We start from the raw sequence: 22547 nt of genomic DNA on the forward strand, positions 1-22547 counted from the left end.
ATCTAAGTCAACAAATAATTCCTTCTTCCCCGTGATGTAGTTGCTTGCACCGGTATCAAGATACCATGCATTTTTTTCATTCTTCTTATTTCCATTATGAGCCAACAACAAAGTAGAAGTCACCTATTAATACTCTCTTTCTCAATGATATTAGCTTGCTCTCCAACTTCATTGCCTTGCTTTGTCCAACATTCATTGCTATAGTGCCCATGCTTGTGACAATTAAAGCATTGCACATTTCTGTTGTCAAAGCTTTGTTGATTGAAATGATGGTTGAAATTCCCTCTTGACTTTCCTCTTGGAGGGAATGATAATTGGCTTCGTCCACCATGCCTTCCACCTCTTTCCCTATAACCGAAGTTTCTTCCTTGATTACTAAATCTTCTTTCTTGGTTCCGTAACCTCTTCCACAACCCCTATAACTTCTTTCTTGGTTCTCATAGCTTCTACCTTGGCCTCTTTGAGTACTAGCAACATGGCATTCTTCCTTGACATCTTACAAAGAGAGCTTGGAATGGAGAGCTTGTTCTAAAGAACTAGAAGACTTCTTGCTCAATCTATGCTAATAAACTTGTAGCATTCCCATCAAATGATCAATTGTCATAGTATTCAAGTTTTTTGCCTCTTCAATAACTACCAACACATGCTCAAATTTTAGGGTCAAAGAACGCAAAATTTTCTCCATCACCCTAACATCATCAATCTCCTCACCATTTTTTTTCATTTCATTCGCAATTGACAATGCTCTTGAAAAATAATCCGAAATGGACTCTGACTCATTCATGCTCCACTCCTCAAATTCTCTTCTCAAAATTTGGAGCCTCACCTTCATAACTTTGTCAATACCCCTATGAGCATTCTTGAGAATTTCCCACAACTCCTTTAAAGTTTTGGCATTAAAAATTTTCTCAAAATTAGCTTCATTAATGACTTAGTAGAGAGTAAATAAAGCTTTATCTCTCTTCTTTGACTCTTTGAGAATATTTCTTTGACCTCCGGTGAGCCTCTTTTCTTCTTATGGTGAGCTAGGCTCTTTAAACCCTTTTTCAATTATCTCCCATAAATCTTGAGATTCTAACAAAACCTTAATTTGAATACTCCAACGATTATATTTTCTCTTAGTTAATTAGGAAGTTGAATAGGAAGCATATTACTCTCCATTTTAATTAAAGATTACACCAATATCAAGCTCAAACTCAATACTCTTCAAAAAGCCTCAATTTCAAACCCTAGATGCAAGCCAAGTACAAGGCAACCACCAAATCACCACACCAAGCTCTGATACCAATTTTGTTGGAGCAAAATAGATGCTAATAACATACAAATAGCATCAAATAATAATAGAAAATAGAGCTGAACAATAGGGCACAAGATAGATTCAAATCCACTTCAAAAATCCTTTATTTCAACCTTGAAAAACTGAAAATATAACTTACAAATGTGCAGAAAATCAGCAACTAAGAATATGTCTTTTTTTCTTATAGTCTTCTTTCTTTTAACACAAAATCTGCTTGAGGGATTTCTCCTACCAAGCTCTCACCACCCTCTTCTTCTTTTTAAAAAGGAACTTAAAAGACACACCCTCGTACCATAAAACCTATGGGATGGTTTTTCTTTTTTTTACATAAAGTGGGAGTTAAACAAAGAGACTATTACGTACACTAAAAAACCAGAAAATTACATATGATGCCATAAAGCAAAAGGTTAAAAAAAACCCATTAATTTGATTTAACATTTTCAACAGATTTTCCACATTAATTGGAGATGATAAGCCTGCCAAAAGTCATCTGTTTATATTTCCCGGTGTTATGCTTGTAACTATTGTTTTTTATCCCCTCAAAAATTGGGTTTTGCCACAAGGATCATACCCCTGTTGTTAACAACCAAAAATTCTGGATTCAGTTCTTGAATGATACATTCTTAAAAATTTATTTTTAAAAATCACGTTACAGATAAATCTCTCTCCTTTCCTGTAGAAGATAATAATATTTATTAGCAATAAAAACCAAAAAAAATCTATCTCAGAAAAACTGAACATTGGGGTAGCTCCTAAGCTTTTTCCAAGTTAAGAAGCTGAAAGCCAGAGAAGACTATTTTTACAAAATATGTGTACATAATACAAGCATCTAAACTCTAATATACCTGGCAAACAAGCCAGCTGGGTTGTTGGCTTCTCTACTAGTGAGTCAAATGTGCCAACACTATCTCACAGTTTTCACAACCTTTCCTCTCAAGCCTAAGCAAAGTATATTATCCACAAAACAGTGACAACTTCAAACCACTAGTCTCTCTTTCTACATTGGAATGACACAATTACTCACTTTACCAAGTTATCAGAGAAGTTGGGCATCCTGTTCAGATGCCTCAGTATGTTCTCAGCCACCTGCTTGGTGCTACTGTCCCCTCTATGGAAAGCATTCACCAGTGCAGAGGGCAGCACCCTATCATTGGAGATATCACTGGTATCCCTGTCCCCACCCCTCATCAGAAACCTCTCAATCACCCAAAATGACTTCTGCCACACCCCATCTTCTCTGTGATCCCTCAGCACCCCCAGGACATGCCTCACTGCATCCACCTCACTCAGCACCTCCACACTCTTCTCCACATCCACCCTCTCATCCAGCAATGTACAAATGGCTGAGAGAGCTGCCTCCACCACCTTGGGGTTCTCATGCTCCAGACACCCCATCAGCCTCTCCACAGCCTTGGACTCCAATAGACAAAAGGTGGTGGCTGGAGAGCAGGCCCCTCTGTGGACCGGGCAAAGTTGTATCCTCTTCCCCCTCCTTCCATCCTTCTGAGAGCCCAGGCTGAACCACTTGGCTAGGAAGCTCTTCCTCTTAGACCTCATTATCTCTGGGGGCTTTGAGAGGTTGACGGAGTGAGAGGAGAGATTCTCCAACCCCACTGCTGCCAGCCTCTGGACCTCATCACTTCCTGCAGTCCTCACCAGCAGGTCTGTGAACACCGATGTTAGATTCTGCTCTATGGCCATGTGGAGAATCTCCGGGTCATAGAGGGTGGTGGTGAACCTCACCAGAATGCCCACAAGACCCTCAAGGTAGATACTTGCGTACCTGGTTGCTCTTGTTTCGCCTTTTTGGATGTCTCGTATTCTGTTTAGGATTATAGGAACTATGTCTTGTTCCACAATGGCTAGATTGAGTGTCAGACTCTGGTATGGGAGTTTCGCTAATAGATTCACTGATACAGCATGCTTCTTTGTGATTCGGTTGGCGTCGAACGCCATGATCAGACTCTCCGGCTGGCCCTGAGTCTTGCAGAGGCCTTCTGCTATTGTGTGGCCCATGTGGGTTGAGAGTGTGATCAATAGTTTTGCAGCGGCGATGGTGAGTTCTTCCATGGGGGAGTTCAGGAATTCGATGATTGTGTGGCACACTTCGGCCTCTTTGATCACTGACACCACGGTGACAAAAGGTTTTGGGAGTTTGGTCAGGGAGAGCAGGATTTTGATGAGGTTCACATTGAGCTCATCAGGCATGGAGCACCTGAGCAGGTGGGCAACATTGTAGATGGAGTAGTGGGAAGTGATGGTGTGGCCATGCTTGTTCACTTGGAGGCTCTCAGGGTCAATTCCGCATTCCAGTATGTTCGCAAGGACCGCAGCAGCCTCTTCCTTGGAGTCCATAGGCTCATTATGGATCCTGCGGGTGAACATCTCCTCGATCATGATTGGCACCACGCCGGCATCGACGAGTGTTTTGCTGCTTGGGTGGTGGGATGAGATCTGGACTAGAGCCTTGAATGCTGCCTTGCGGTTCAAACTATTCCCGCTGTGGACCATTTTGATCAGGGCCTCAGAGGTCCTCTCTGCAACGCGTGTTTTCATGTCGTGCTCGAGAACAAATTCACCGAGGTAGCTCGCCATCTCCATCTGCACCTCTTCTGAACCTATTTTCGTATGTTCGTGGAAGAAGGATGTTAGAGAAAATGTTGAGTGTTTGCATAATGCTATAATTGGAAGTAGATCATTGAGATTATTATTACATATGTTTTGTGACAATCCTGCTTTCACTAGCACTATTTTATACAAATTATACTCCCAAATATGTTGTGAGTACCGATTTTTTGCCTCCCCTAAGATTTGTTTTGCTTGCCTATCAAAATGTTGAACCTAGTTGATATTTCACTCAAGATGGCAATCCGGCATCTAAGAGTTCAGCTGAGTTTAAACTTGCATTGTGGCAGGCAAATCATGTGCTATATCAGGTGTCCAACATGAAAACTTCTAAAAGTATGTAAAATATGTAGCATATCAAATTTAATGCTGTTTATTTCCAAATATTGAAAGATTGGATGAGAAGTGCCATTGCATCATTAATCTAAGTAGGTGTGAGTTTTGTAATGTGCAGGTTAATGAACATAATTATAAGATTTTTATAAAACAATAGATACTCCAAACCTTTGAATTAGAATTTCTACAAAAGGAAGTGCCATGTCCAATTGTCAGACGTACTTCAAAGGTACTTCAAAGGTGAAGCATCCAAGATAAATTTGGTGGAAGGTAGTTCTAACTGATAAACTAAGGTGGATGTCATTGTTATTGCATAACATGGTCTTTATAGTTGCCTCATTTTGGCATATATAAGAGTTGCACCCTATTATTCAGAATTAATTAAGACCTAGTACATGCCATGTTAATTCTGCACCTTGTGGTAAGGAGCATGTGATCCTTTACCATCAGATGTCAGCTGCTTCTTTTTATCACCTAATTGTATGCTTTGTTTTCCAGCCTTTATTGGATATTCATGCACTGACAAATGTATTAGGAAATAAAGAGTGGGTTATGGAATTTACCATCAACAAGATGGGTCAGAAGGGGTTCTAAGAGGCCATTTTGTGCCATGCGCTTGATATTCTTTGGACATTTCTCCATGTTCTTTAGTGTTTCTGCAGCTTTCTCAGCAGCAAATGCATCGGTAGACTCATTATATTTCATCGTAATCAGCATCAGTATACACCCAGCTGTAGATCCAATGTTTTCCAATAGGAGTTCAGATTTTGAAAGCTCTAACAGGAATGAAAGAGATGCATGCCTTTCTGAGGAATGGTTGCTTGACAGCATCTTGATTGTTTCCGCAATGGCTTTCGTTTTTGCAATGATGTCCTGAAAATTATGAAGCCATTAATGAGAATATATTTAGGAACAAAGACCTAATTGACTAGTTGGTTTGTCCTACATTTATTCATTGATAAAGTGTTCTCTTGGACAAACTAGTTTCTTCTTGGAGTGTTTCTTTTCTTTCATATTACCAATTCTTTTATAGTTTTGGTTATTTCTGGCTTCTTTTAGACCCTTCTTTTTTTTGAGTGAAGGTGCAGAACATCTTGATGACCATTTACGATCAGGCTTTGCTTAATTCTGCCAATGATGCATAATGCTGAATGGCTATAACCTGCTTTAAGAAAAAGAGAGATAATAACTTTATGGACTGTAATTATGAATTGTTTTATTACTTCTCTTGCTGTTGCTCTATTTTTTTAAGTTCATATTTGACTTGAAAATCAATTATTACTGCATTGGTTGTATCTTTTTAGCTTATTAGCAGATTTAAATTATGTCAACAATACTTTTCTCAAGAAAAATTATGTTAATGTTGCTCTGTCCTGGAAAAATGAGAGCCAGATTTCTTTCATGCAAGAGGAAGAGCTTCACTGTTATGGTTCCCTGACTATTTGATTTTTTTTTATTATGCAAAGCAGTGGTCATAGGTTTTGGTCTTTTTCCAATTATAGGAGCAGCCGGAAAACATAAGCATGATAACTCTGAATGGCTCTACTTAAATAAGTCTTTTCACTCATAAAACTACTTGGTGGATCAAAAGATTATGAAAGTATGGATTTCTATGGACATGGTTGCCAAAAAAAATTTCTTTTTATTGGGAAAAAAGGGGTTTTAGCAATCAGCAAGTGGATCCTTTGTCCATGGAAGATTTTCCTCTTGCATGAAGAAGATGTTCTATTTTTGAATATTGCTCTCATTACCAAGGACTGAGCTCCAATAATATGTGAGCATGAAGTTGTCAGAATGAAACCTTTCCATCTTCATCCTCCACCAATAAGCGCAAAATGTCCAATGCTTCACACCTGACTCTAAGGTCCTCATGTTCCAGAAACTGTGTAAGTAGCTTTGTGATTCCAATATTATGCATTTGCTCTTTGTTGTATCTTCTCTTTCGAACAAGGATTTGCAGGTCTCTTATTGCATCCAATACCATAGCCTCGGAGGCGGCTAATGATAAAGCAGTCCGAGCTACTCTTATCCTGGTAGCTTCATTTCTTTCTTTCCATTCCGCTATCGTGGTCTTCAATGCGATGTTTGTGTTTAAAACTCTGCTCTGTAGCTTCATCCCGGTTATTGGACAAACTAAAGCCTCTGAACCATCTTTAAACTCCTCAAACCACTCAGCTATAGCTCTTCTTTCATATGTTGCACCACTCTCAATCGTCACTGGGTCATCCATGATTCTCTTTGTTAATGGACAGAAGAAGGTCTCATACAGAGGCTCTATGTATTCTGCCAATTGTGGAAGTGTGCTAAAAGAGTGGCTGTTATTTTCATGTGCACCATAATACATCCCTTTAAGGAAATCTACTAGCCGTGGTGTTTCATCTTTCTGAGAACCGAGTCTTCGAGGCTCCTCATTAGAAATTGCAACTAAGCTTTTCTCTTCACTGCTTTCTTTCTCTTCCAAGGAGAGATTCTCTAGCTTGGTTTCGACCATGTCACTTTGTTGAATTCCATTCTCTTGGAATCTAGCATTTCTCATCTCTCTTGAAAGTGATCGGATTGCGGTTTCAGCATATTCATGGTTATGAAATGTGGATGGTGGTATTTTGCTGAGAGCCTCTCCAATATCATTTATAACTCCCTCCAGCTGTTCAATGATGTTTTTTAGCTCATCATCCATAATTGATCTAGCTCCGCTGCTGCATTTGGCAACAAGTTCCTTGGCATGTTGAATATTAGTGGATAAAGACTCTAGAATCTCCGTTGCATTTGCTGGGGCATTTTCTGTCACCCGCAACTCCATAATTGCTGGAGATGTACGATGGAGATAGCTTCCCAATTCCATGAAATTTTCTTGTTCAACATCCACAGCAACTACTGATGACATGACCTCAGAAATGGATGCTAGCAGCGACTCTGTGAGAATTATCTTCTCGTCTTTAACTTTTGTCAGCTGAATAGAAGAGTGAAATATCTTTGTTATAAAACAAGATAAAGCTCGAGTTAGAGAATGCTCAGATAAGATTTTTAGTGGTTTGGTACATCTGTAGTTGCAAGACTAAGTGGAATTTAAGAAACTAATAAAACAAAACTAAAAATATTTAGTTTAAGTACAAGAAATTGAAATGTTATTGAGCAGAGCATCCATGAAGAATAAGACAAGGAGGTTACAAGTCTTGGCTTGGTGTTTTCATAAGGGAGTACACTGATAACAGAAACAAAAGCAAAAAAAATCACTGTAAACAGCTTAAACATGCTCCTTTAGAAAAAGTTAGACAAATAGCAGAAGCGCGCATACAAAGAAGCAAGCATTTTCTAGTGAATTGTGATCCCTTTTGGTGATTCCAGCATTACACATCTTTGGGTCTTCTTTTCCTTTTTGTATTTTGAAAGTGAAATTCTTATCCACACTTTTTGATGAAAAAGGGAGAATTATTTAACTAAGTTATAGAATGCTGTTAAAGGATGATAAATGTATATTTAAAGCCCAACATGGAAGCTAAATCTTTCGACAAAACACAATCTTCTCCTATTGAATACCCAAATGGGAAAGAACGAGGACTATTTGTAGAAGTCATGTTTTGCATTGAATGTTATTAACAGAACACATGCACCTTGGAGAACTAATTGTAGTTGCATTTTTTATGCATAGAATGTTTTGTAGTTTCAGCCAGAACTTTGAAAGTGAAACTATAAAATTTCGCTTTCTGCTTGAGCCATTCGACATTGGGGTCTACATCATAGTTCGCAGTGAAAAAAATTAGGAACCAAAATTTTTCCTATTGTAATAATGCTAATCATTTGTCATTACTTTGTTTCGTTAAATGTTAGGAAATATCTTCTTAAGGGTAAACTTAAATTTGGTGAGTTTGATTATGTGGAAGCAGCATGATAGATTGCATCTAGATGATTTTAAAAAATCTAGAAATATATTCAAGGTACACAGGATATGATGTACTCCAGAATGATGTTTAATTATTTTATTATCTTATTTTATTTTTTGTTATTTTTTTACTTTTTTTTTTTGTCAATTCAGCTAAGCTGAGAAACTGGAGCTTAACCATCAAAACTCTGGCCAAAACTGAAACTGAAGTTTCTGAGTCTTGCTACACAAAAGCAAGCTTAAATCTCCTTTGTACTCAGATCTGCTAATTGGTGGTCTTAATTCATATATAGTGTTGCTTTAACACATGGAAATCTTGGTTGTTAATATGATTTGAGAAGTCTAATTGAGGGTATAGGTTTTCTGATAAACAACCGGCATGTGATTTTGAATTTTAGTTTGCCTCTCAAGCATTTTTTCTTTTTCCTGAGATTCACCAAGTTTTTAATGTTATTTTCTAGGTTTTTTTCTCAAAGAAAAAGGAACATAAATGATTTTGTAGAAAGGGAAGAAGAAATGATACTAGAAATTTAGCAATCTCATGACAAAAAAGATGCATTGTGTTTAAGCAAGTTTGGATCAGGGCTAACATCTAACGGGAATTCGGATCTTCCGATATTTTCATACTGATGTTCACTTATCAATGATTTGCATGCAAGTAAACAGACCACAAGAACAACAATAACTGATGCATGCATGAACTTCTACCAGTCTTTGACAAAGAACTGGCTAACTAGAAGTTATTTCAAATAGGTATACCATCTGATTTAAATTTTCAGAAAGTAGATTGCATGGTAGGGTAGTGAAGCATAAATCAAGTTGCTAGAACCATGGAAAATCTCAACATATACCATAACATGATTACAAGTTGAAAGGGGGGAGTTTCAAGAATAAAAAAAATGCAATTGTTATGAGTAAAGACGCACCAAATAAATATTGAGTAATTCATACTCTGTCATCCCCTTATGCGGTGTATAATCATCATTTCCCAGGGTTGTGAGAAAAGGAAAAAAAAAAAACTGACGAGCTGCTCTTGACATTTAAGCTATTATTATTTGGAAACCAACTTTATAACTACTGGATGCATCTCTGAATCGGAGATCTTGAATGGAGAGAATGTTCAACATTCGCTCTGCATGGGGATGCCTGCTATTTGTTTCCAATTGTCTCATATCGGCATTTTTCATGATGAGATACCTATTTTGCATGCAAAATAGCTCATGTTGGAAGAGAGATATCAATCCAATCTAGTGATTTCAGTTCTGGGATGGAGATACTTTCTCATATTTCCCTAACTTCTCCATTAGCCAAACTAGCGATACGATTTCTGGTTACTTTACAGGCTTTAATTTTTCATATGGCCTGTTCCTGAATTCCTGTTGGTTTTAATCAAATTTACAAGCGTTACAACTTTATGGTAGATATAACGGAAATATTACCAAAATAATGCAAATAAGGCATGAATTTAGAAGGAGAAAGAGCATACCGACATCAGATGAACTCAAGCACAGGAGGTGGACCTTGTGGCCTCACCCTCCCCTGAAGAAGCAAGCTACACTGCCCTCTTTCCCAACACAGCCTGATTCCTCTGAAAGAGGATCTAGAAAGGACATCCATGTTGAACCAGTCAATTAAGAGGTTAAAATAGTTTAGCTGCAGCTAATATTTTTATAATCAGAATTTTATATAATGGTGAAATAAATAATGCTTGACCTGAGTAATATAATGTTTATTTTTAATAATTTATTTCAACTACAAGATAAAATTCTACTGAAAGAAAAACACGATAGCATTTATTAAAGAAGCAAACCATGATGATGACACTAGAGGATACGACAGAGCAGAACTCTAAAGCTTCATTCAGCATCCATTTTTGTACATGTATGCTTTGTGTTATTTTTTTTGGCTATATATGTATAATTTTATGTATAGTTTTGTGTCTTTTTGTGTCTGTTTACTTAATCATTGGAAGACTGGTTTACTGTTAGGCAGGATCTTATCATCAACTAAGATCTTCAGTCTTTATTTAAACTTCCAAAGATAGCAGCCTATGGCGTATATTACTGATTCCAATACAGGAACCATATTACCCAGGTCAAAAGTTTGTATTATTGTCAAGAAAGCCAACTTCAACATTAATTTCATCAGCTCGAAAGTCATATTTATAAGTGATCAGAGTTGTACGCCCTGTCCTCGAGAGTTCAGAGTTCCATTGAAAAAGTTTTAGGAAGCCTCATATAAGGTCCAGATGATTGCTCACTGATGCACCTTGAAGAATAAATCAACCCAGCAATTCCTAGTTCTGAATCTTTGAGTCAATTGAGCAGTTTGGTATCTCTTCATGCTTTGGAACGAAGCATGCTCATTATTATCCTTAGATATAGAAGAAATATTGAAGGAATCACCATCACCTGACTCCAATATATATAGAAGTCATCATCATGGTAGCACACCAAATACAATTCTAACTTAATTTAATGAGCATTTAATTTCCACACCCTTGTACGACCCGTTCTCCAATAGAAGGACCTCTGAAAAGTTGGTTGTGACGTCCCAGCAGTTGGAAGAGAGCACCAAGTCAACAAATACTTTGTAAGTGATATGTCCGAGAAGCTATACCCTACACTGCGAGCACCACGTGGCCATGCATGTAGCCGCTCGTTTTTGTGGGCCTTATTCATCAAATGCTCGTTTTGGTTCATGGCTACAGAAACGAATGGCTATGATTATCTGCATGGCCACATAGGCCGTGTTTACTGGGTCAAGAGCAGTAGGTGAGGACGCGGTTGCTGCCTTGTAGCAGCTAAATGGGCAATAGCCAATCATCCTGCAGGTAATGAGCTAACCACTTAAAAAAGTCGTGATTGTTACATAAATTTAAAACACATCATAGAGGGGGTTGGTGACCTATATACCAAGGAATCTCACAAATATTCATGTTATTTTATCTTTGTTAGCTCTTGGATCAAGTTCTAGCATAGCTAAGACCATGATGGGCACCATTTACTTGGCGGTCTTGATCAGTGTTTGTTTACCTACGGGACTGGAGTCTTTTTTTATTAATAATAGATTGGACTCGAACTTTTAGCTGCAGATGAGCTCTGCTTTCCGGATATGTCACCTGAACAAATGCAAGATATACTCATTAAAGCCTTGTTTGTATTTCTTGCTAACTCTTCATATCATATATCGTTAGTTCACAGTCATATTTTCAGTGCTGTAAAAAATTATTATAATCATAATATTATGTGTTGATGCTCTCTCTGTCCTGTCCCGATGTGCCATAAAATTCGTTGGTGGAGTCCTATCCGGATATACCAGAAGAGTGGTGATAAGCAAAATGGCGAGGATGGATGGGCACGAGCATAGCACTAACGAAAGATCAACCGAAAAGATGACGATGGTCGAAGGAAGGACAAACTAGAGTAGCATGGGTTTAAGTGCCTTAACCTTTAAGAACTTTCGCCACTATCGTACCATTATTCAAAGGAGATAGATGTAGATAGCGATAAGAAGTGTAATGTTGAATTATGGTATTAGATAAGATAGTGGAATCTAAATTAGACCTACTTCTAAGTAAGAAACTATAGTAGATTAAGATAAAAAAAAAATACATCGATTGCTGAAGATTTTTTTTTTTAACATTACAACTTGATATTTATAAGTGAATCTCATTAACTGCTTTGACATTTGTTCTTGCCATTACATGGTACATGGACCATTATTGCCAAAAGTGGTAGGTAGTGTTACCACTCCGCTCAATTATAGGGATGTGAGAAGATAGGTATAACTACCCCACTCCTTTCATATTAATACATTATAGGTAATAGGAAGATAGATGTAACCATCCCTAGAGCTGATCCAACAGCAGATCGGGTCGGACTCGCACCAGGCTCTACAGTATTAGAAATTAGGGTCAAGGTTTATGTCCAGGCCTGGCCTAGCATGAACACCGAGCCTCTTATCTTTTTTTCAAACCCGGCCCAGTCCTGAAAGTTCATTACCAGGCCCACCCAACAAACCCTATATTGCTATATTCATTAACATATAGTATAAAATTCTATTATTATAATATAAAATTAGTTAATATAATTAATATGTAAAATATATATCAAACACATATATTTATCTCAGGCCGGCTTAACATTAGCCCAATCTAGCTCAGCCCGGCCCCATATTTAGATGGGGCCTCTTTTTTTTTTTTTTTTTGATCAAAACGGTATTTCATTCATATACCTCTAACGTGAGTACATCCAGCCATATCAAAGAAAAGTAAACAAAATAAGGCGTGTGGAACGCCATCTAAACTAGACCAAAAGACCTCTCCAGTGTGCCGGGCAACATAAGAGGCGACCCAATCTGCTGCACTGTTCGCCTCTCGGTAAGCATGGGCAACCTGACAGGAGATCAGCTCCTGCACCAAACTCCGAGTGTCCCGTATAAGAGGGTGGTCATCACCATATATGTCCACACCACGCATCCAGTCAATCACCGTAGAACAGTCACCCTCGAGAACGAGTCTCTCAGCCCCCAGGACTCGTCTCACAAACCAAATACCCTCCCAAGCAGCCTGCAGCTCTGCTACCACCGCCGAACCGCCGAGAGTGCTCCGTCCCCCAGCAGCAATAAAAGTGCCCCGGCGGTCCCTGATAACAAAACCCACGCTCCCAGAGGCGCCATCCTCCGCCATACCACCATCGAAGTTCACCTTAAGATAACCAGGGGGTGGGGGTACCCAAGAGAAGAAACTGAACCTGGACGCTGAAACAGCAGTACAGGTACCCCAGATATCCCTAGTTCTCCCAGGTGGTGCCGACGTGGTCATCATAGATATCTCTGCTGCCTGCCTCAGAGCTCTCTCCATCACAGCCCATGGGGTCGACCGCCCACCCTCGAATAGACGGTCATTCCTGGCTAGCCATATGTGATAGGCTAGGTACACCTTTTTTTTTCAGTCCTGTTGTAATAGCCCGCTATTACAGGTAGCATGGGCCGTACCGAAGAGGCCAGGCCCATTATCGTCGGCCCGGACTTTGAGCCCTGCTGTGGTTGACCACGATCGACCGATCGTGGGAGGTGGAGAAGATGACTCCAATCTCCCCGATCGTGCCGGAGATCCAACCACCAGCCCCCTCCGCAATTCCCCCAGGACATCGGAGGAAAAAAAATCCTTTTTTCCCCGTTCCGTCTCCGAGATCGAGATCCCCGGCGCCCTCCTCCACCTCATCGACAAGCACCACAACGTCGTTGCCATTCTCGTCCGCGTCGGCGCCGGTGACGACGCCGTCCGGTATCCCCTCACCCGCGACGAGGCCATCTCCTCCGTCCAGGACGAGGAGCAGCTCTTCGGGGAGGATCAGGACTACGACGAGCTCGGCAACGACGTCAACGTCGGCGAGGGCTTCCTCCACGCTCTCCACCGGAGCGACGAGCGCCCCCCCCCCCCCCGGGCCGCCACCCCTGCTGCTCCCGCCGTCGAGGGATGCGCCGGAGAAGGTCCATATCCCCGGGATCGCTGCCGACCCGAAGATCGAGAGGCCGGTCGATAGATTCGGTGGCTTTCATGAGCAGGGGTTCCGCCGGGGGGTCGCTTTGGGGGGGAGGCGAGGCAGGAAGGAGGCGGGCCAGCGGGAGGAGGGAGCGTTAATGGTGGAAGAGAAGGAGCTGGGGGGACTCCTCTCTTCGTGGGGGAGCTTCCCCGGTGGACGACGGACGCTGATCTCGAGGCAGAGCTCAGCAAGTACGGGCAGCTGAAGGAGTTGAACTTCTTCGATGAGAAAGCGAGCGGGAAGTCGAAGGGGATTCTGTGGTGCGGGGGATGCGACATTTTGGTCTCCGGGCTGATCTCCTTTTTCTTGGTGTTCTCCATCCTCCTCCTCACGAACTCATTCTGGGGTCGTGGAGGTTTCTGGATTTTTCACAAGCTCAGTTGCAAATTCGAGAAATCGCCTTTGCTTCTCCTGACGGATAACGATTTGCGAGATGGAGGGACGGTTGAATAGGATTTTTGACACTATGGTCTCTAAATGAAGTGTGGATTGTGTTGAACTGCGACAGAGATAAAGATTTTTATACTTGGTTACCAAGATAATTATATACATCTTTATTAATTTATACGGTTAGATTTGAATATGTTTAATTTATACTGATAGATTTAATTTGACATGTAATGATATATTTTATATAATTTTTATTATGAATATACTTATACGATAGTATAAATATTAGATATTGAAAATATGAATATGTGAATAATATTATCCTAAACTTGAGAAAAATGCATTGTTTAAATATAAATTGATTTGACAAGTATAATTTATAAATCGGATGAATAAAATATGATTTGGACTAATATTGTCATGAAATAACTTCCACGGGTTCCCACGTGGAATAGCCTCTGCGGACTTATTCATGGGATAGCGTTTATACGTTTACGCGTGGAATAGCGTCTACAGGTTTTATGCGTGGAATTTTATTAGTCTTGAATTGGGTTATAGACTTGGTTATTCCGGAGCCAGGAAGATAATTGATATAAAACCTAAAAGTTAAGCTAATAAAAAATAGATGATATGACATAAAAAATTGTTGTTGAACAATTGGATACATTTGAGAAATTTATATATATGTATATATGTTTCTTTAATAAGATGATAATTATATGTGCATGTTAATTGTATAAGCTTTCTGAGTATTAATATGGTATCCATTTTATTTGGTATTGTTTATTTGATTATTTTCTTAATACTTATGGTGTAGCGATTTGAGATTCTTAGTAAGCTGGAAAAACTTATATCTTTTCTTGTATTTTTCTTTTCAGAGTTATTGGTTGCGTAGTAGTTGGCTATGGTTGAAATTACAAATGAAAGGGATGAATAGATAGAGCATCCTTATTTCCGATAAAATGAATGAATTTTTAAATTTTGAATAAGTTTGTTATTTATTATAAATTGAGATAATTATTATTCATAGATATTGAGATTGTAATAAATTTTTCGGAGTATTCTCTAATGCTCTGCCTTAGAAAGTGTGTGGCTGTGTCATGGGGCCGACCTGGGTGGTGGGTTCAGAGTATGACACCTATCTCGCGGGTCTATTTTTAGTGTCCAAAGCTGCCAAATTTTAGATAGGTCTGGACAAGCCGTAATGCTCATGATCGGCTCTAACTATCTCACTATTCACATATTGTATATTGTGGACAATGACAAAATAGGTGTAATTACCATCTTTGAGCTATGCTTCACTAAAGTCTCTGTCATATACTTTGGCTCGATCTGCATCATGATTATTTGTCATGTTGCCTTGATATTTTAGTCTGCATCTTTCGTGTATCAATTTTTAATCATATAAATAATATGATATCTATATTTTATAAGGTATTGGTACTCATTTCTATTACATATTTTGACCGTCCGATAAGTTTAGGAGGAAAAAAAAATGCAAATGGCGTCGTGTGATGGGCCAAACGGTTGGCGGGGGATAACCGGCAGCGACATGTGGGACCCAGAAAGCGTCTACCAGAAATAAAAGAAAAAAAAGCCCTTCGGGTTGCCACCACCATCGCGATAAGACGACGACGACAACCTCAGGAAACCAGCACCCAGAGTCACGTCCCTGATTCCTTGGCTGTGTATATATATATATATATATATATATATTACAATGGCAGCTCAATGGATGGGGTTAACAAAATTAAAAAATAAAATATTATAAAAATTTTCTGACAACGATACATGGTCCATCCAAATAAAATTTTTCAAATGATGGGCCAAAAAAAAACAACCTAATCGGCAGCATCATTCACTTCTCTGTATACATGCATTGTCTGGTGGGAGCTGCACTACTCTAAAAGTCTGCAAATATCACAGTTGGCTAGCTATTTTCAGCGGAATAGCTAATGCTCATATTTGGTGCTCTCGAAATACTGCCGGCGGTAACCATTTAGCCGAGATGCACGATTTTTAAAGAGCAGCTTATGAATTTAAGTATTTTTTATTTTTATTTGTTTTTGGTACACTAGTGCCTCATACGACATGTACATGAGAATAGTCAACAAAGTCAAAAAAAAAAATGGCAAAAAAAATAAGAAACATCGATTTGATTTACCCAAAGAAATTTACCGAAGTGATGCACCACATAGAAAGCTACCCAGCCAGTTGCATTATTTATTTTTTGACAAATATGAGTGGCCTGAAAGAATTCACAACCACCTATAAGTTTCTGAATATCATGAGGCAGAAGTTGCCCATCAGCCATCAGGGGCGATACGCCGACCTCGAATCCAAATGCAGTATGCCCGTTCGAGGCAGCTGCATTGCCTCTAAAAGGTGCAGCTTTGTGTTTGTGAAATGTGGAGAATATCTTATCAAAAAAAAGAAGTGGAGAATGAAAATAGAACATAAAATGGTCGGACTATGTGTGATATAACACATATTTTTTATTGTAGATGGAAGAGCATGGGAGGATCACTTATGAAATATTATAAATCACTAATATTTTTTGTGCAATGATTTATAGTTTTATTTTTTCAAACATCAATATGTGACTTTTTTCTTAAATATAGGTGATGGCTACATCCCTTATTGCAAAGCATGTTGGGACTCATCATTATTTAGAAAGACTAGTTGCGTCAAAGCTCAGGTGTTCACCAAATCGATGGGATCAAATCATTATAGTCTAGTAAGAAATTATGGCATTAGAGTTACTCCCACTCAGTTGTCTGCAGTGAGTAGATATATCCAGAATGTTAGATATAGTAGTTGCACTACAGACATTCGTAGGCTAGAGAAAGAGATAGAGGAGAAGAGGCAGAGCCATCAAACAGAGATACAATCTTTGAAGGCTTAGCTTGACAAAGATTACAATCTTGTTGCAAAGGTTTGTCCCTCCTCATATAAATAACTATGTCTATTTGAATATTTTACATAATTATTATGTATATTTTTGTATGATCTTAATGATTTATAATATTTTGTGCTTTTTATATTCTTAACTTTAAAGTTTCTATTTTTCTTTATAGGTTTCTGATACTTCCAGCAGTCATAGTGATGAAGATGATGCTGCTATGGACCACAAATAGTCCTCAGACTTTTTTTAGAAGTTTTATATGTGTATTTTTTTTATTTTTTTCGAAGCACATTGAGTTGTAATGGGCATTCAATCATGCTTGAAAATATAAATATAATGATATTTGACAAAATAAATATTTGTTGTTTTTATATATGATACATGTGTTATTATATGACTTCTGTTATGTATGTATTTGGTGTATATATGTGTACAAGTTTTTTGATTTTTTAATAAATTTTTAAAAAAGTAGTTTATACTTATGATGTTATAATGTGTTGCCATATTTTATAGTTAACGATACTTTAAAGCATCATTAAAAGATACACAAATGATGCAAATAAGTATTGTCAATTTATAATTAACGACGCTTTAGTGCCCATGCTTGCTAAAGCGTCATCTATTGCTAAAACCTTATTATCGTATAAGGCGGATGTGCATCTTAACTGCTAGGCTTAACCGCACAAGATGTGGATTGATAGGTTGCGTTGCAACCGTCGCCCATTGAAAGAGTTTTCTGGCAAGGTTTTGTTTATGAAAACCTGCCAGTGCCGTGCGCTAAATGTGGACGAGTAGGCCATTCGGCGGTGGGATGTGTGTTTGTGCCTCCGACGGAGGGGAGGTTGAATCCGGAGGAGGTAAGTGGTGGGTCTGAGGAGGTCCGTGATGGGATTGACGCCTCGGAGACGCCTAAGGAAGCGGAGACAGGGAGGGAACGACCCCGGGAGGCAGGGGCCTTTGGTCCATGGTTGGTGACGAATCGGATTTGGCCAACCCCGCCGGCATTCCGGAAGGAGTCCCCGCATCCTGATGCTGGGAAGACGGCGGGGCCAGCGGCGTCCGGGGCCAGTCCGAGCCGGCCGGGGGACGGGCCGGCCTCTCCGATCGACCTTGAAGGGTGGCAGAAGCCATCCAAGGTGGCTCGTCGGAGGACGCCGGAGAAAGACGTGTCGGAGGCGGGTGCGAGCCGGCCGATGGGTGGACCGAGTCAACCTGGTGCGGGTTCCGGGTCGGATGCTGAGTTGACTCAGGACTCGGGCCGGGTGGCTCCGTGTGTGGGCCGGCTTGAAGAGCGGCCCAACGCCAGTGGGGGCCTTCGACTGGGGGGCCCGACTCAGAGTCCGATGAAGCGCTTTAGAAGCCCGCCCAGGAGAGCTGTGGGCGCTGGCCTGTCTACGGGCGACTCGACGACCTCGGGTGAGGGGAAGACTCCTGTCCAGGTGAAGGGCCGGAGGCCGGCGGTGTTCTTCCGGCAGAGGAGTCGGAGCTCACCTCCGCCCCTCGCGCCTGTTGGTGAACGACCTCCCCGGGTGGACCAGCAATCGGCGGGCGGTGACGTGCGGCTGGAGCCGGCCGCGAGCACAGGTGGCCGTCTGGCGCGTTCGTTGTCGCTGGCGGCGGACCTGACGGAGCTTGGCCGGACGGCGTCGCAGACGATGGCTTCGGGGGAGTTGCTGACGGTGTCGACCGATGTTGTTAGTGGTACTGGGAGTGGCTCGGATGGGCAGGTGACATCGGCTTTGAAGGGGAACAGTCCGTGCCAAATGGCACGGGTGTACAGTGAACCAGAAGCTTCAAAGGTGAAGGGGAAAATAGTGGCCTCTGATGCTGGGGAGCTGGCTCTAAAAAGCGGCGGAGGGAAGGACCTCTCTGAATGTGTAGGGAAGGGGGGGGAGACTGGCACAATTGGCACGGGGTCGGTGGACGGTTTGTGCCATATGGCACAGGGCAACAGTCAGCATCCTCAAATTCTAGCTCAGCTTATGGCTTCGGCTAAGGGAATGCGAAGTGACTCACTAGGAGGTGTAGAGTGCATGGATGAGGATGCAGGGGGTAGCCACAGCTCCGGTGTTGGGAGTTGTGCGGGACCATTGGGTGCTTTATGAAGATCCTACTATGGAACTGCCGGGGGGCGGGGAAACCCTCCTTTGCTCCGGCTTTTCGTCGGTTGGTGCAACAGCACAACCCGGATATTTGTGTGCTATTAGAGTCTCGGCTTTGTGGCAGTAGTTTGCAGAAGGTGAGAAGGGTGATCCCGCGAGCGTGGGGCTTCTATGCTGTGGATTCTCAAGGATTGTCGGGAGGTATCATCGTCACATGGGATTTGGGTCGATGTACATTGGGGTGTTTTAATGTTTGCTCTCAAGAGGTGATCTTGGTGATCTCAGAGGGTAACAGGCGTCCTTGGGTTCTCTCAGCAGTTTATGCCAGTACTGATTATAGGGTCAGGAGGACACTATGGGAGGAGGCTACGCGACTGATAAGTCATGGTCACCCTATGTTGGTAGCAGGAGATTTCAATTGTATTGTGGATGCTTCGGAAAAGTTGGGGGGGAACCCTTTTACTCTCAACAGGAAGATCAAGGAGTTCCAGGATTTTCTTACTGCCAATGGTTTGATTGACTTGGGCTTCTCAGGGCCTAGGTATACATGGTGTAACAATCAGCAGGGGCGGGCCCGAGTATGGGAGAGATTGGACAGAGCCTGTGCTACAGCCGGGTGGGTTCAGTGCTTTCCGGACCATCATGTCAGACATCTGCCGAGGATTGCCTCGGATCATCATCCATTGCTGGTGAGTACTGAGATATACACCCCAGTTCGCCCCCCTTTCAGATTTGAGAAGTTCTGGCTTAGCTATCCACGTTCTTGGGAGATGGTGAGGGAGGCGTGGTGTTCCCCGGTTAGGGGCGATGCTATGTATCGGGTATCCCGAAGGTTGGAGTTGACTGGCGGAGGTTGAGAAGGTGGAATCGGGAGGAAGTGGGGAACATCTTTAGGAGGGTAGAGGAAGAAGAGGAGGCCATTTCCAGACTTCAGGTTCAGGAGGCACAGATGGGAGGATTATCGGAGGTTCTGATGGGGGAGCTTAGATCTCACTTGGCATTGCATGACTCCCTTCTCAGACAGCAGGATACACTATGGAGACAGAAGTCCAGGGTACAGTGGATTTTGGAGGGGGACCGAAATACAAAGTTCTTTCACCAGTCTACGGTGATTAGGAGGAACCAGAACAGGATCAGATCTATCAGGGGTGAGGACGGCCAGGTATCAGATGACCCGGTGGTTATCCGGAGGATTGTTGAGTGCTTCTTCAGAGCGAGGTGGACGGAGCAGAGGGGAGAGGGGGGCCGAGTGGAGCCGCCGGTACCGGGAGTGAGGGTGTCGAGGGAGGAGGCTGCTGAGCTGACTAGGCCGGTCTCGGTGGAGGAGATTCGGGGGGCGGTTTGGTCTCTTGAGGGGGACAAGGCGCCAGGGCCGGATGGCTTTCCACCGCTCTTCTTTCGGAGGTACTGGAGGATAGTGGGACAGGATGTGACGGCGGCCATACAGCAGTTTTTTACTTCAGCAGTGATGTCCTCGGATTGGCAGCGGACTTTCATTACCCTGATACCGAAACGGCAGGATGCCTCTGAGCCGGGTCACTTTCGACCGATTAGCCTCTGTACCACTTTGTACAAGGCTACGGCGAAGATTCTTGCCGTCAGGTTGCGGGATGTTCTGCCGAGTTTGATCAGTCCGGAGTAGGGTGCTTTCATAGGTGGTCGGAGTATATCCGACAATGTGATGATAGCCCAGGAGTTCATGTTTGATTTGGAGAGGGCTCCGATGAGGAGGAGCTTGATGGGAGTCAAGCTAGATATGGAGCGGGCCTATGATAGGATGCGATGGGAGTTTCTATATCAGTCTCTGCTGGGGTTTGGTTTTCCTGGGGTGTGGATTCAGTGGATCATGGGTTGTGTCAGGACTCCTTCTTTTGCCATCTTGGTGAATGGCACGCCTTCTAGCTATTTTGTGTCTACGGGAGGGCTACGACAGGGGTGTCCCTTATCCCCTTGTTTATTCTATGTGCGGATGCGCTATCCAGAGCTCTGCATCAGGTTGTGCTCGCCCAGGAGCTGGAGATTTACAGGCCCGCGCTGGATGCCCCATCGATCTCACATTTGCTCTTTGCGGATGATTGTTTGCTGCTAGCCCGTGCGACTTGCCGAGATGCTCTGGTTCTTACTAGAGTCCTTCAGGACTATTGTGCTATGTCTGGTCAGAGGGTCAACTTTTCGAAATCTGCTGTGTGCTTTAGCCCGTCGACCAGACAGGAGATGAGACATTCTATTAGGGAGATCTTGGGGATAGGTGAGCAGGATGGCACGATGAGATACTTGGGGGTCCCGCTCTCTGGCCGGCGCTTGCGTGGGAGTGACTGTTCCTATCTGGAGACCAGCATTAGGCAGAGGATGGAGGGTTGGCAGATGCGCTCTCTATCTATGATGGGGAGGATTACCCTGGTTAGGTCAGTTCTCTCCTCGATCCCTGTTTATTTACTTTCCCATTCTATTATTCCAGTGTCGACCTTGAGGAATATTGAGCAGCTGGTTAGGAACTTTATTTGGGGTAGGCAAGGTGGTAGAGGTGGTATTCATTTGCTGGCATAGGAGGTGGTGTGCCAGCCTACCAGATGTGGTGGTCTAGGGGTGCAGTCCCTGTTGGTGCGGAGGGAGGCTCTAGCGGCACGCCATGTAGCTAGATTTGTTATGGAGCCCGATAGTTTGTGGTCCTCACTGATGAGGGCCAAGTATGGCGTTCTGGTGCCCGGAGTGCGAGCGGCCCGTTCTCACTCCCCGGTGTGGAGGGAGATGTGTGCCAGAGCTGGGGTGGTCCTTTCGGAGATCAGATGGGCGATTGGTGATGGATGCTCCATTGATATATTGGAGGACTGTTGGGTGACTGCAGTGCCGATCAGCCGCATGCCGACCATGGTGGACACGGTGCGATTAGCAGGCCGGAGGGTTAGCGACCTGTTGGACTCAGAGGAGGGCAGGTGGAGGGAGGGATTGATCCGAGAGGCATTTGGGGCTCAGTTGGCTGAGACGATTTTGGGCCTCCCGGTGCCAGTTCAGGGGGAGACCGACAGGTTGGTCTGGGCGCCGTCGGGCCGATCACAGGTGCGAGCCAGGGACCTTCAGGCTTTGTTCAGGGGGGAGCCAGCGAGAGTGATTGAGGGAGGTTGGATCTGGCGGATGAGGATTCACCCGAGGGTTGCGCTGTTTTTATGGAAGGTGGCTTGGGGCTGCCTCCCTACCAGGAGTATACTAGTCAGGCGGGGTGTTCGGGTTCCTCAGGAGTGCGAGGTGTGTTCGGATACAGAGGAGACTATTCGACATGTTCTACTACACTGCCATAGGGCTAGGGAGATTTGGAGGCGCTCTCCTGTTCCTATTCATCACTCGGTAGAGACGGCACAGGATTTGTTGCACTTGCTGCGAGCCTCGGTACGGAGCCCTATGTTCGCAGAGGCAGGGATACTTAGAGCGTATCTGGCCTACCATATTTGGTTGGACTGGAACGCTC

At 42.6% G+C, this 22547-nt stretch overlaps 1 protein-coding gene across 2 annotated transcripts; it reads right to left on the reverse strand.

Annotated features, from left to right (window-relative positions):
* Positions 1-2055: 2055 nt before the first annotated feature.
* LOC103706597 (putative U-box domain-containing protein 42) lies at positions 2056-9751 on the reverse strand. 2 transcript variants are annotated; one of them, XM_008790747.4, is made up of 4 exons: positions 9625-9751; positions 6060-7208; positions 4822-5131; positions 2056-3915 (listed from the first exon to the last, which is right to left on the reverse strand). In XM_008790747.4, exons 1-4 carry the CDS (start codon positions 9628-9630, stop codon positions 2318-2320), a joined length of 3063 nt encoding a protein of 1020 aa, XP_008788969.2. In that variant the 5' UTR covers positions 9631-9751; the 3' UTR covers positions 2056-2317. The 2 variants fall into 2 exon arrangements, with proteins under 2 accessions (XP_008788969.2, XP_017698120.2); XM_017842631.3 differs by lacking the exon at positions 9625-9751 and adding an exon at positions 9065-9486.
* Between the last annotated feature and the right edge of the window lie 12796 nt (positions 9752-22547).

Source organism: Phoenix dactylifera, chromosome 1 (assembly GCF_009389715.1).
Source record: "Phoenix dactylifera cultivar Barhee BC4 chromosome 1, palm_55x_up_171113_PBpolish2nd_filt_p, whole genome shotgun sequence".
NCBI classification, from domain to species: domain Eukaryota; kingdom Viridiplantae; phylum Streptophyta; class Magnoliopsida; order Arecales; family Arecaceae; genus Phoenix; species Phoenix dactylifera.

Coding starts and splice junctions, on each gene's coding strand:
- LOC103706597 (XM_017842631.3), bottom strand. CDS start 9,178: ATGTCAAGAGCAGCTCGTCAGTTTTTTTTTTTTCCTTTTCTCACAACC. Junction 7,209..9,064: donor AATTACTCAATATTTATTTG/GTGCGTCTTTAC, acceptor TCTTCTATTCAG/CTGACAAAAGTTAAAGACGA. Junction 5,132..6,059: donor TGGAGGATGAAGATGGAAAG/GTTTCATTCTGA, acceptor CATAATTTTCAG/GACATCATTGCAAAAACGAA.